Source organism: Chiloscyllium plagiosum, unplaced genomic scaffold, assembly GCF_037043375.1.
Source record: "Chiloscyllium plagiosum isolate Xiang-an unplaced genomic scaffold, Cpla_swu_hap1 HiC_scaffold_32, whole genome shotgun sequence".
NCBI classification, from domain to species: domain Eukaryota; kingdom Metazoa; phylum Chordata; class Chondrichthyes; order Orectolobiformes; family Hemiscylliidae; genus Chiloscyllium; species Chiloscyllium plagiosum.
Genome location: NW_028270170.1, coordinates 38,991,163 through 39,006,619, shown reverse-complemented (window position 1 = coordinate 39,006,619; position 15,457 = coordinate 38,991,163). Strand labels below are relative to the sequence as shown.

The 15,457-nt window shown below is 39.5% G+C and overlaps 1 protein-coding gene across 1 annotated transcript in view; it reads left to right on the top strand.

The window, feature by feature from the left end:
* LOC122540014 (ADP-ribosylation factor 2-like) overlaps window positions 1-13,841 on the top strand; it is a 38,564-nt gene extending 24,723 nt beyond the window's left edge. The window contains exons 2-5 of the mRNA XM_043675301.2: window positions 2,664-2,827; window positions 3,908-4,018; window positions 6,004-6,128; window positions 12,062-13,841. Of these exons, the coding sequence (XP_043531236.1) occupies window positions 2,689-2,827; window positions 3,908-4,018; window positions 6,004-6,128; window positions 12,062-12,223 (537 nt within the window). The 5' untranslated portion in view covers window positions 2,664-2,688 and the 3' untranslated portion in view covers window positions 12,224-13,841. The remainder of the gene's footprint in view (window positions 1-2,663; window positions 2,828-3,907; window positions 4,019-6,003; window positions 6,129-12,061) is intronic.
* The last annotated feature ends 1,616 nt before the right edge of the window (window positions 13,842-15,457 follow it).

Sequence of the window (15,457 nt, the reverse complement as noted above, 5' to 3'; positions counted from 1 at the left end):
AGTTAAAGTTAAGAGCATTCATTGTGTAACAGCAGATGGCTTAATCTTTACTATTGACAACTCGCTGATTGTAATGGTCACCCAATCAACATGTATGTTGCCTTGTTTGGATGCTCCTCCCTGTAAAATGACTATATAGTTCATCGAGAAACTGCTATTCCAGAGAAGACCGTGAACTCATGTCTCTGTGCACATGGGCAATAGTTCTCTCTCCCTTCAGGGCCCGGAATAAAGATGGAGGAGGTAAAACTATACTGTATCTCTGAACGTTTTGCTTCGACTGAGGAAGCGGGGGGGGGCGGAGCAGGACAACAATGGTAATTGTATAGAGGTTTGGTGGGACTACATTTAGAGAATATGTAGTTTCCTCGTTATTACATACAGAAAAACACACTTTAAAATGTGACGAGGGTTTCTCCAAATTAATTCTTAGCTGCAAGGACTGTCCTATGAGCAAAGACTAAAAGAGACGAGATCTAGATTAAGCACCTAAGCTTCTTCCAGGAACAATAGATTAGATTCAGGAGAGATGTTTACTCTGGCTGTGGGATGGGTATGGTGCTCAGTCTAGAATGTGGTCTCAGAATAAGGGGCTGATTACTTAAGACTGAAAAGGTATTTTTTTCCCCACTGAGGTCAGAACTTTCTGCAAACTGCAAAAGCTGAGTCATTTGCCTATATTCTGGACATAGATTGATAAGTTTCTATGTATTAAAACTCAAGAACTAAAGGGGTAGTGCAGTAAAATGGTGTTGTAGTAAATGGTCAGCCATGATCACATTGATAAAGTGGACTTGAAAGGCTAAGTGGACTATTCTTTATTTATGCTTTTACCTCCCATCTCCAATGTAGCATGACTGTGTTCATCTTTGTGAAGTGGCTGTGCATCTGGAAGGCATGCAATAGCAGAGTCAGAGTTATACAGATGTAGAGCATGGAAACAGACCCTTCGGTTCAACTTGTCCATGCTGACCAGCTATTTTAAATTAGTCTAGTCCCATTTGCCAACATTGTCCCACATCCCTCCAAACCTTTCCTACTCATATACCTATCCAGATGCCTTTTAAATGTTATAATTGTGCCAGCATCCATTCCTCTGGCAAGTCATTCCATACATGGACCACTCCGTGTGAAAAAATTGCCCGTTGGGTTCCTTTTACATCTTTCCCCTCAACTATGCCCTCTGGTTTTAGATACCCCACCTCATGGTAAAGACCTCGTCTTTTTGCCATATCCGTGCCCCTCATAATTTCATAAACTTCCATAAGGTCACCCCTCAACCTCTGATGCTCCAGAAAAATAGTCCCAGCCAATTCAACCTCCCTATAGCTCAAACACCCCAACTCTGGCAACATCTTTCTATATCGTTTTGAACCCTTTCAAGTTTCTCAATATCTTCCTTATCGCAGGGAGATCAAAATTGAATGTACTATTCCAAACCATTATCCTGTGCACCCTCCCTGACCTTTCAGTTTCTACACACAATGCACTGACCAATAAAGGCAAGCACACCAATCTCCTCCTTCACTATCCTGTCTATGTGTGAATCAACTTTTAAGGAACTATGAGCCTGTACTCGAAGGTCTTTGTTCAGCTACACTCCCCAGGACTTACCATTAAGAGTATAAGTCCTGCCTGATTTGTCTTTCCAAAATGCAGCACCTCACATTTGTTAAACTCTCATCTGCCACTCATTGGCCCATTTGATCAAGATCCCAGACTTTGAGGCAACCTTTTTCCCTGTCCACTACACTTCCAATTTTGGTGTCATCAGCAAGCTTACTAATTATACCTCTTATGCTCACATCCAAATCATTTATATAAATGATGGAAAGCAGTGGACCCTGTATTAATCCTTGTGGCATGCCACTGGTCACAGGACTCTAGTCTTAAAAGCAACCTTCCACCACCAGCCTCTGTCCTCTATCTTTGAGCCAGTTCTGTATCTAAATGGTTAGTTCTCCTGAGAATGTGTATAAGCAGGCAGGAAAAGAGTTATTCTGAGTTTTGTGAAACAAGAGGTTCATCTGAGCATGACCGAGATAAGAACTTAGTTAACAATGGGGTGCTGGAGGCAAGGGTAATCGGTTAACAAGGTGGAAAAGCAGTTATTATGTAGAGCCATTTAACAATATTGGACGCATTCAGTATGGAAGGTCAGTTGAAAAGTATTCATTATGTGAAGCCAGTTAACAAGGTTAAGAACATTCATTGGAACAGCAAATGGCTTGATATTTAGTGTTGATACTCGATTGTAACAGTCACCCAATCAATATGTATGTTGCCTTATCTGGATGCCCCTCCCTGTAAAATAACTATATAGCTCATTGAGAAACTGGTACTCCAGAGAAAACCGTGAACTTGTCTCTGTGCACATGGGTGATCATTCTCTCTCCCTCCAAGGCCCGGAATAAAGATGGAGGTAAAACTATACTGTCTGTGAGCGTTTTGCTTCGATTGTGGGGTGGGGGTGGAGAATGGGATGACATTCCTTGTATTCCATGTGATCTGACCTTGCTAACCTTGTCGGTGCACCTTGCTGAAGTCCATACAGATCACGTCCACTGCTCTGCTCTCATCAATCCTCTTCGTTACTGCTTCAGAAAATTCAATTGTTAGTCACACTTGTTTGACATTAAGTTGTTTTTCTTTTTTTTTTAAAGAGCTGATCAGTAAAGTGAAGACAGCATGGGAATATTACTGAGTTTATTTGGTCTTTCGAAGAAGGAAATGCGAATTCTTATGGTGGGGCTTGATGCAGCAGGCAAAACTACAATCCTGTATAAACTCAAACTTGGAGAAGTTGTAACAACTATTCCCACTATTGGTAAGGGCTGATATTTTTCTGAAAAATGAAAATGATTTGAATTGAGGCATATTCACTTCAGGAAAATGAAGTCCTATTTGATGCTAAAGAAGTTAAATTTATGAAATGGGTAAACAGATTTGTCAATATTATGCACCTTTAGAACTCAGTTTACGTGGTGGCCTGAATCAACATGCCAGCTGGTGGTGTGGACCATACTCTGCAATTGTCATTTAAACATGCTGAGTGACTTTTTTTCTTGCTTCCAACATTGGTGCAGTCAAACCAACTTCTTCACTCATGATCTGGCTAATTTGAGAGGTCCGGCAGCTTTCTATTGGACACCACCTGTTTTTAAGCCTATCTAGTAGCAGTATGAAAAATAATGGAAGGATCCTTCTGAAAATGTGAGCAGAGGGAAGTTAGGTGGAACATGCTATCAGCCTAATTTATGCCAGTCCTGCAGTAGCCCTTAAAGGGATTGCAGAGTAGATGATTTTTTTTTTCTATATTCTATTTTAACCCTGGCAGAGCAGAGTGACTGAGCTCCAAACAATAACTACCCTTGGTTGTTATTCATTATACTCTGTCTTCTTGCATTAGAGTTGTGGAGTAAAATTTGTTTAACCTAAATTAAATTTAGAGACCAGCTGCAGTTGAAATTTAATTGCTTCAAACTGAGTCTTTGACAAATTTATTCAGTTCAGAAAATACAAAATCTCTGCTTCAAGAAGTTATTATGCTGATACTGCTTGGAGTCAGTTGCTTATGTCTGAATCAAATGCTAATTTATCTTGCCATTGGTTTCCATTTTTGGCCAGCGAATTATTGCAATGTCACTAATCATGGTTATTTCTCCAAACTTAAAATTTGACTTTTTTTTTAAAACAATATATTTTTGCAGGGTTTTTCTTTTGTAGGGATAACAGTATGATCTGTCATGACTCCTAATTCAACTTCAAATTAGTTTCTGAAACAGTTCCTGTTGGGAAGGGGTGCATAGTATTGAATGGTTGTTGCTTTCCTTTCCTCATGTACTTTGTGCTTTGATTTAAATTTAGTATGAATTGTAATAGTTATTTTTTATTTATTGTGTTGCAGGCTTTAATGTGGAAACAGTAGAATACAAAAATATAAGCTTCACAGTTTGGGATGTTGGTGGTCAAGACAAAATTAGAACACTCTGGAAGCACTATTTCCAGAACACACAAGGTATGAATTGAAAATTCCCACAGATGTATATGAAATGGGAATATTTTTCACATTTCTCTTTCGTGTTATGGACCAGGCCAGACCTCTTGAAAACATTTCAAGAAAGTAGCCTGGATTCTATCTAGCAGGTGTATAGTGGATATTTTAGGAGTGATGCAGCTGGCCCAACCACTTAGTTTTAAACAAAGCAGAATTTATTTCTGTTTCCCAAATGAAACCAACAAAAGAGAAGCAAATATAGAATACCTTAACCCATCCAAAAACCCAGCAGATTATCTCAACTTAATGATTTTGTTCCAACTACTTGCAACAATCCCCAAACACACCCCTTGGCAAAAAAGGAAACACTCCCTCTTCGAGGAAGGAGAGAGAAAGAAAGAGATGGCAGAGAGCTTTAGCATAGAACATCTTTCATTTGGCTGTTTATTTGACCAGTAGCCTCAAAATTGACTGCTTGCTCCGAACAGCCAGACTGCCAAAACCCAAGCCAAGCCTAACCAAACCGGAGAAAAGCTAAGCTGAGAGAACTGGCCACTCACCTCATTGTACAAGTAGTTTTTAAAAACTTCAAAGCTTCTTTAAGTAGGTAACCCCAAATATTTTGGAACCTGTGTCTTTATGATCCCCTGCAAAAAAAAAACAGGGACAACATAACCTTTTTTTAAAGAAGCAGCAGCAGCATGTGTTTATAGAATATGTTTTCTAACCAGGAGTTGCGCTTAATGGTTACTGTTTTCTTGTAATTTCTTGTTCCGCAGGGATCAGTTCTGGGTCCTCTGCTGTTTGTAATTTTAATTAATGACTTAGAAGAGGGAGTCGAAAGGTGGGTCAGTAAATTTGCAGACGATACGAAGATTGGTGGAGTTGTGGATAGTGAGAAAGGCTGTTGTCGGCTGCAAAGGGACTTAGATATGATGCAGAGCTGGGCTGAGAAGTGGCAGATGGAGTTCAACCCTGTCAAGTGTGAGGTGGTCCATTTTGGAAGGACAAATAAGAATGCGGAATACAGGGTTAACGGTAAGGTTCTTAGTAAGGTGAAGGAGCAGAGGGATCTTGGGGTCTATGTTCATAGATCTTTGAAAGTTGCCAATCAGGTGGATAGAGCTTGTAAGAAGGCCTATGGTGTATTAGCGTTCATTAGCAGAGGGATCGAATTCAAAATTTGAGAAGTGATGTTGCAGCTGTACAGGACCTTGGTAAGGCCACATTTCGAGTACTGTGTGCAGTTCTGGTCGCCTCATCTTAGGAAAGATGTGGAAGCTTTGGACAGGGTGCAGAGGAGATTTACCAGGATGTTGCCTGGAATGGAGAATAGGTCGTACGAGGTTAGGTTGAGAGTGCTAGGCCTTTTCTCATTGGAACGGCGAAGGATGAGGGGTGACTTGATAGAGGTTTATAAGATGATCATGGGAATAGATAGAGTAGACAGTCAGAGACATTTTCCCCAGGTACAACAGTGTTACAAGGGGACATAAATTTAAGGTATGGGGGGATGTCAGGGGTAGGTTCTTTACCCAGAGAGTGGTGGGGGCATGGAATGTGCTGCCTGTGGGAGTGGCAGAGTCAGAATCATTGGTGACCTTTAAGCAGCAATTGGATAGGTACATGGATAGGTGCTTAAGCTAGGACAAATGTTCGGCACAACATCGTGGGCCGAAGGGCCTGTTCTGTGCTGTATTGTTCTATGTTCTTGTGCCTTTTTTAAAATGCCCAGGTAAAAAGTGGACAATAGGGAATTGGCAGCATATTTTATATCCTAACTAATGACTTGCATGGATTTTTCTAGAAATTAAAAGTGAGCATGTATGAACAGCATCATCTCTTGTGGAGCAACTATTTCACTTATTTTTCAAGTTTTTTTATCTAACGTGTTAACATGCATCTGTTTGAAGTAATTTTAAAATATGTTCTGAAGTCTCCGCTTGCTATTTTGTCATTGGAAATGCAGTTGACACATTCTTGGAGTCTATGCTTTCTCTTTTAAGGCTTAATATTCGTTATCGACAGCAACGATCGAGAACGTATCAATGAGGCAAGGGATGAGCTAAGTCGAATGCTCTCCGAAGATGAACTAAGAGATGCTGTGTTGTTAATCTTTGCAAATAAGCAGGTGAGTTGAGGCACATAAGGAGTTTTCATGGACGTACTCTTAAGGCTAGGTTAGAATGGTGCTGGAAAAGCACAGCAGGCCAGGCAGCATCTGAGGAGCAAGAAAATTGGCGTTTCAGGCAAATGCCCTTCATCAGGAATAGAGGCCTCTATTCCTGATGAAGGGCTTTTGCCTGAAACGTCGATTTTCTGCTCCTCGGATGCTGCCTGACCTGCTGTGCTTTTCCAGCACCACTCTAATCTAGACTCTGGTTTCCAGCATCTGCAGTCCTTGTTTTTACCGACTCTTAAGGCTGTTCAGTTTGACTCTTTTACAGCAGCCTATGCCCATTGTAATACTGTAATCAAGAACCCCAGCTAAATAAATTACTTGATATTTAGCTTCATTGTGCTTCCACAACAAATAAAAAGAAAGAAGTCAATGTTTCTAGTTCAGATTTTGTTTACGGAGGAAAGAAATCTAGAAATGTTCAGAGGGTTAGACTTGATTATAATGTCACCCTTTAAGAAAGGAAAGAGAGACATGTATAATGTCAAGAGTGTGGTGCTGGAAAAACGCAGCCAGTCAGGCAGCATCTGAGGAGCAGGAAAATTGACGTCTTAGGTAAAAGCCCTTCATCAGGGATGAGGCTGGGAGCCTTGGGGGTGGAGAGATAAATGGGAGGAAGGTGGGGCTGGGGTGAAGGTTGCTGAGAGTGCAATAGGTGGATGGAGGTGGCAGTAAAAGTGATAGGGGAGGATGGAACAGATAGGTGGGAAGGGTTATGAGGATGGTGCTGAGCTGAAAGGTTGGAACTGGGGGTAAGGTCGGGGGAGAGGAAATGAGGAACCTGGTGAAACCCACATTGCCACGGGGTTGGAGGGTCCTGAGGCAGAAAATGAGGTGTTCTTCCTCCAAGTGTCTGGTGGTAAGGGATTGGCAATGGGGAAGGCCCAGAACCTGCAAATCCTCAGCAGAGTGGGAGGTGGAGTTGAAATGTTTAGCCACGGGCCGCTGGGGTTGATTTGGTGCGGGTGTCCCAGAGGAGTTCTCTGAAGCATTGTGCTCGCGGAGGGCATGCAGGTCCTGGGCCACCTTCATCGCCATTCCCCTACCACCCGATTCCTGGAGGAAGAGTGCCTTATCTTCTGCCTCAGGACCGTCCAACCCCATGGCATCAATGTGAATTTCACCAGTTTCCCCATTGCCTCCCTTCTCTCCTCTCTTTCCCCCCCCCCCCCCCCACTTTACCCCAGTTCCAACCTTCCAGCTCAGCAACGTCATTGTGACCCTTCTCATCTATCCGCTCCATTCCCACCCACCCCCCTCCCATTTATCTGTCCACCCCCGAGTCTCCCGGCCTCATTCCTTATGAAGGGATTTTGCCCAAAACATCGATTTTCCTGCTGCTCAGATGCTTCCTGAACGGCTGTGCTTTTCCAGCGCCACACTCTTGGCTCTAATCTCCAGCATCTGCAGTACTCACGTTTGACGTGTATCACCAGGTGCTAGTCCAGCAGGTTGCTTTGGAAGCACTAGCTTTTGGAGCACCACTCCTTCAGGTGGTTGTGAAGGAGCAGCACTCTGAAAGCTGGTGTTTCCAAATAAACCTGTTGGACTATAACCTGTTATGATTTTTCGTTTTAACTTTGTCCACCCCAGTCCAACACCGGCACCTCCAAGTCTTGAGTTCAGAATGACTTGAAGCACTCTACATTTTTAGAAGTGTGGCTTATGTTGTATAAGTAAACTTAGATAATTTGTGCCCAGGTAGATTCCGGGTAATGTTAGTTATCTCCAACATTGATGAAAGATAAAAGTTTGCCAAAATACTGTGACAAGCTTTTCTGTAGTTCTTCGAATAATATAGAATGTTTAAATCTCCCTGAAAGGCTGGGTGGCACTTCAGTTAATCATTCAAATAATACTTTCCAATTGTGCTTTAAATTCTAGAATGATTCCTTGACTCCACAAACTTATACCAGCTGCGTAATGGCTATTATTTCCTGTGAACAGTTTTTACTGTTTTCTTGACTCTATCTTCTAAAAGATCGTGATTGAAAACTTGGGTTCTAAAGTGGACAGAACCATATAAAGCTTCAAGTTTTAAAATTTCCATACAGTTAATATGGAAGCATAATTGTATATTGTGATTTGCCTGGAAATTAATATTTCAATGAGAGGTTTGAAACTGCTTGAAGTGAGTATTTCAGTGGTTTAGAAAATAAAGTTGTAAATAAAATGGACTATTCACTCACAACAAAGTCTTCAATAATGTAGGGTGACTGGGATCGACTTTCCTAGAAAGAAAGCTATCAAGAAATTTAATGAAAATGCTGACTTCTTTCAGAGAGAAGCAGGTCACTCAGAGTAAGGCCTGTAACATAACTGCAATTTGTCTGTCTCAAACACCAGAGCAGAAGAAATGTAGTCTAAGTTACTTAGAGGTTCATAAGGGAAAAGCTTCAGAAAAGATGGCTGTAAGATGTCATAGGGAAAGTCATCCTACTAGGTTTATTGATTGTTTGTTTGCATGAGTTTAACATGAAAGATGAGCTAAGTCCTAAATTCTGATTCATTTATAGGTTTGAAACATGTAGTAATTTACTTGAACATGTAGTAAATATGACTATATACACTATATGAACAGCATAAATACCCTCAAGGCATTTTAAAATATGAAATAGGGCTGTGGCTGTAAATGGGAGGTGTCAATTGAGCTGAAGGTTATTGATGGTCAATCATTTCTACAGGAATGTGTTGAGTGTTAGATTTATCATTTTGAAGTGCAACAATTACTATCTGTTTTACTTTGTTTGGCCATAAGAATTTGGAAGCATTATAAAATGGAAGCGTTGAACTCCAAAGCTCCATCAACAAGTCAGTAGAGTGAGCAGGTAGGTAGTAGTGTCATAGACAAAGGAGCAGAGAGACCTACATATATATGTGCATAGATTGCTGAAGGTGGCAAGTCAGGTAGAGAGTAACTAATAAGGTATGTGGTCATGGGCTTTATTAATGGGGGCATAAAGTAAAGGAGCAAGGAGGTGATGCTGAACTTGTATAATAAACTTCTTAGACCTCAGTAGGGGTATTATGTACAGTTTGATGCTACAGTGTAAGAAGGGGGTGAACACATTTGGGAGAAAGTGCAGAAGAGGTTTCTGAGAATGGTTCCAGGGATGAGGATAAGTTAGAGTTTGGAGACAGTATCCTTAAAGAGAAGAAGACTAAGAGGGGATCTGATAAAAGTTTTCAAAATCATGAAATGTGTAGGTAGGATAGATGGGGAGACAATGTTCCAGTTGTAAAGTGATCCAAAATGAGAGGGCACAGATTTAAAGTGATTTGCAAAGTAGCAAAAATCTGACGTTGCACTGTCTGGAAGTGTGGTGGAGGCAGTCAGTTGACCACATCTTAAGTAAATGAGCTGTTTAGCAGTTTGCCTCAGGAAGAGACATCAAGTAAAGAAATTCGGAAGTCACTCCATATCAGATTTTAATCCAACTTGTTTATTTGAAATCACACGCTTTCTGAATGCACTAATCTTTTGGAATAGACTGTTTTAGAACTTCAGAACTTTTTTGGATGCGATAATTCCTCCTGATATTGATCCTGGGGACTCTTACCCTATGATTCAAATTTCATATCAAGCTCCTTCAGAATTTTGTCTTGATGAAATTCCCCCTCACTCTCTCCTCACCTCCCAAGGAAAATACATCCAATGTTTTCAGCATCTAATTATAGGGAAAATCTGTCTTCCCAGAAGCTAATTTAGGTAATATTTGCTTCCATACAAATATATTTTGGAAATGTGGAGTCCAGAACTGTACAGTATTGTGATTAGATTGGATTCCCCACAGTGTGGAAACAGGCCATTCGGCCCAACAGGTCCACACCGACCCTCCGAAGAGCAACTCGTCCATATGCATTCCCCTACATGAGCTCCTTCACCTAACACTACGGGCAATTTAGCATGGCCAATTCACCTAACCAGCACATCTTTGGACTATGGGAGGAAACCGGAGCACCCGGAGGAAACCCACGCAGACACTGGGACAATGTGCAAACTCCACACAGTCAGTCGCCTGAGGCTGGTATCGAACCTGGAGCTGTGAGGCAGCAGTGCTAAGCACTGAGCCACCGTGCCGCCCGTGATTTTGCAAAGCTTTGAACAATTTTAGCTATATTTATTTCTTGTTATAAAGGCCAATATATCAATTGTTTGCTGCATTACATGCTAACTTGTGCATTTATTGTATGAGTGCATCCAAGCCTCCTTTGAATACCACTTGTAAGATTCCCAAATCTTAAATATTCTGCTTCATTACTTTTGCTCCAAATTGAAGAACCTTTACACTTCCTTACAGTTTACCTTTCCACTTGGGTCTGTATCATGAGCAAACTCAAATATATTGCTGTCTCTGTCATTTCTATAGATTAAATAGCTAAGGCTTCAGCATTAATCTTTGTGACGCTCTACTATTCACTTCCTGTCTACTTGGAAATGCTCTGTTTAGATCCATTTTGTAGTCTGTCTGTTAACCAGTGTTCCTTTCCATACTATATTACGCTCCATCCATTAGTCCAACCTTGGCATGACAGCTTAACAAATGTCATTTGAAAATCCAGGTATATTACATATAATGGTTCATATTCTGCTGCACTAGTTATATCCTTAAAAATTAATTTGTCCAAGCTTTTATTTTGTAAAACTATGTTCTCTTCATTTATTTTGCCACATGCATTAAGACCTCTATATTGCACCTACAAACTTTGAATTTGATGGGCTTATTCACAAACCTAAGTAAATTTGAGAAACCATAACACATCCACTGTTTTGTGTTTGGATGCCTGGGGTTTAGGCCTTCAGATCCTAGGGATATGAGTTATTAATCCCTTAATACTTTTTGTTAGCTGGTATATCAATTTCCTCATTCCTTTTGGTCCCTAGGTTCTTGCCTGTTGTAGTCTTCCACTGTGGCAGCCACACCGTATTCAAAGTTTCCACCATGTCTTCATTCCTCATAATTTTGTCTTTCTCTGCATCGAAGAACTAATGTTTATTTTAGCTATTCTTTTCCTTTCTCTATATTTGTAAAAACTCTGACAATCTTGTTTTTCTATTCCTTGGTAGCTTACTGTCATTGTTTTTTTTCCCAATATCAACCTTTTTGACTACTCACTGACTTCTAAAAGGCCCCAGTACTCAGACTTGCTGTCATTTTTTTTTTGTAACATTGTATGCTAACTTCCTGAGTAGACACTGATGAGTCTGGCTTGATTTTTGTTTTAAAGTGTTTTTGTGAATATCCTGAATTGCTTCTTTATATGTTGTCCACTATTTGCTAGCTCTTACTTTCAAGTTCTTTTTTAATGTTTAATATTCTAGTATGTGATTTGAATTATGCCACTTTCAAGCTTAACAGGAAATTTTGTGTTAGGATCAGTATTGCGCAGTGGACCTTTTACTAAATCTAAGCAGGACTTGTTGCAAGGCAGCAGAATTTTGGATGACCAAGTTTATGGAGAGTAGAATGTGGGACATAACAAATTTAGAATAGTCAAACTAGAGGATGTTTTGAAGAATATTTCAGCAGTTAAACTGAGTTTGGTGGTATAATGGAGATTAAAATAGTGTCATCATCTGAATATGAAGTCACAAGCTCTCCTCTGAGTCAAATCTCAGTTGAAATAGCATTTGAGTCCTTCAATTGCTTTGTTCCTGACTTGGCAGCGGTGAGGATGAGAAGAGTAAATTAATGACACCACCCATTTCTGACTCCTATAAACCCTTGAGCGGGCTCACTTTCCTTGAAATAGCTGACATAAAATCAGATGCTGGAGAAGTATGATAATGAATCATCTTGAGATGATTCAAAGCCAGAGTAAATGACCCTGTTTCTATAAAGCAATCCTGAGTGTTCATTAAAATGTAATTGTTCTCCTTGCAGGATTTGCCGAATGCAATGACTCCTGCAGAGATCACAGATAAGCTGAGTCTGCACCAAATGCGTCAACGAATATGGCACGTTCAGGCAACCTGTGCTAATAATGGTGAGGGCCTTTATGAAGGTCTTAACTGGCTGTCTCAACAAACATTTGTAAAGCGATAATCTTCGTGAAGATTGACCAATTAAGCTGTTGTGCCTGTGTGTAATTTGTTGAGTGGGAGCAATTTCCTCACCATGTGCCTTTTTATAATGCAGGGTTAGGGTCTGATTTGAATTGGTATTATGAATAATTGCAAAAATATTTTATTATAGATGAATGGTTCTCGTTTGGAATGTTGTCAGTAATACTTGTCGGCTTGAAATCATTTTGCAACATGTAATTTAGCTGTTCAAACATTAGTACCATGATGCTATTTAAAGGCCCATTTTCTAGCTTGTGGTGATGGGAAGCAGGGAGAAATGCTGGATTGCTAGCTAATATTGATTTGGAATTTGGGAGCACTGCAAACCTTGCTTTTGAATTTAATCTTTCTGTTGTACTGCTTGCATGAAAAGCTTGGTGGCAGTAGGAAAAGGGGAATGTATTTTCCAGAAAAATGATTTGCTCGTGAGTCTGTTTGGTTTGTTACCTCTGGAAAGAACATTGCTCAACAAAAGCATTGCTGATAACAGGAGGTTTGCACTGAATGTTACAGATTTATGGCCTTGCAGAAACTTAAATTCTGCACTACAATTAATGCATGGAGGTCATTCAGGCTGCTGCTCCTATTCTGCAGTTCTGTAAGAATGTAGGGCAACACTTGTATGTGTTTACTACAGGAGAGGGGTGAAGGGTCCAGTTCATAAAAGACATAGCAAACCATATTTCTTGTAAATACCAAGAACCAACCCCTCAAAGGTACTGCATCATTATCCATGCAGCAACACAGTGATTTTAAAAGCTCTTTTGATCTTTTCTTTAACATACATTTGGAATTAAACTTTAAGGTGGTGGAAATTTAAAATTGTATACCTGTATTCTAGTAAACTTCACAAATGTCGATGATATTTATTATACTTGGTGAAAAATATGAAAACCATTCAGGCTATTTTGAAGATTGATCAAATTATTGGGTATCCATTTTAAATAAAATGTTGTATGCCATTGACCTCTTGAATACATATGTCTTCTGAATCTGAGCAAAGCTTAAAAAAAAACACAAGTTGACTTTAAAATACAAATGGCAATCATATTAACCAGCAATATAAAAGTAGAGGAGTGTGTTGGGAATTGCCTGAATCAATTTACAACAGTGAGAAACTGAAGATGTAAACATCTGAAATAAAATCAGGAAATGCTGAGCTGGTCTGGCAGCATCTGCTGTGTGTGTTAATATTTCAGGTGAATAGTCAGATATGAGATTTGAACTTGCTCAACATTTTAATTCTGTTTATACTTTGTTTTCTTAAATCCTATAAATAATATGAAAGCACATTTCATTCAGACATTACATGTCAAATCAACAGTGAAAATGATTTCTTAAAATGAAAGACATTAAAAGAGGTGCAAATATAATGTCTAGTCTGGAAAAAAAAACAGCTTTGCTTTTTCATTTGAAAGCTTATGTTAAGATGCACTTGTATGAAGTATATATTCCAATAACCAGTCTTATTAATGCCAGTGTGTTACTATGTCTCTTTACAATTGAATTTCTGCTGGGTTTTGAGACCTGTTTAAGGGAAGTGAAAGAAAAGAACATGGTTGCAAATATTTTTGTCAATAAAATTAAATTCCCTTTAAGCTTTTCAGTGTATTGATTTATGTCAAGGCAATTTACTCTGTTATTGAAGGTGCAATGCTGGGGTAAATCGACTTTTTTAAAAATTGAAAAGTTCACTCTAATTGTCATGTAAAGTAATATATTGAATTCCATAACTGAAATTTCATTGTTTCATTATCTAACCTTTCATTGCTTTAAAGAAAAGGTAGATGCGATATTTCAACAATTTGTGCACCAATGGTGAATCAAGTCAAATAAAGTGATTAACAAGACAAAACCGTTGGGTTATGCCCATTCCTGAAGTTGAGGGGTGTCTGTTTTACCCAAATCTATGTCAAATGTCCCAAATACAGCACAATGGAAATGAGAAATCAAACTTCAAGAACTTTTGACAGCTTAATTCAGCTATCTCACTAAACTAACTCCCTGCTCAACTTATTCCACTCAACCTGATGTCAAGAATCCAAAGAACTGAAATTGAGTATTCAAGGAGAAACTTTTTAAAAAATAAAAATTATAGTTGGAATGATGAGATTGAGTTTGAATTTCTTTGACCGTATGGATTTATCAGTGCTAGTTGGACTTGAAAATAAAGGTATGGCTTACTAGCTAATACTTAGGACTTTTGCTAAATATCCTGCTCAAAATTTCTATATTGTACACTAGATGTTTTATAATATGCAGATGCCACTTTGTCTCTTCATACTTGAAAGCAGGGAAGTCAAGTACCATTGTCACTGAATTAATATGTGGAATTTTCACTAATGTATTTTCTCATCTGAAGCAATCTTGGCCTGTTTGAGAAGGTAAGCCATTCTGTGGAGGGCATAGTATTAAATTAATAGTATTTGTCTTCACAAATTAAGTGAATGACATGAACAACATATCAGTTGCAAACTAAGCATAATAATCAAGATATCCCCCCAAAAATTCACATTTCCGCAATCTTGTCAGTCACTTGGCCTGGATATATGATAATAGATGTTCATAGAATCCTTATAGTGTGGAAACAGGCCATTTGGCCCAACAATTGCAAACTAACCTTCCAGAGAGCAACCTGTCCAGACCCATTCCCCTACATTTCCCCTGACTAATTCACCTAACTTACCCCATCCCTGAACGCTCTGGGCAGTTTAGCACAGCCAGTTCATCTAACCTGCACATCTTTGGACTGTGGGAGGAAACCTGAGCACCAGTAGGCAACCCACACAGATACAGGGAGATGGCCACTATATTTACCTCTGCCCCCTTACTCTCTTGAATTTCAGGATATCCAAGTCTTCCACATGGATAGTCGCCCAAGGCTGGAATGGAATCTGGGTCCCTGGTGCTGTGAGGCAGCAGTGTTAACCACCTAGGCACTGTGCCATCCATGTTAGTGCAATCTTTAAATCTTGGTTAGGTACAAGAGCAATGCTGCAGTAATGGGACAAAGTTAATAATGGTTTGTTACTAAAACAGTCAAACTATTAAATAGGAAATTAGAGGCAGGTCAAACTAATATCGGTAATCAAAACGTTATTAGAAACCTGGACATAGAGTATAGTTTTGAAGGTGATATAAAATTTAACAATGTAGTAGTGATCTGGATAGTCACTCTTTGGGACTGATGAAATAGGAAAACATAATGAGTGTT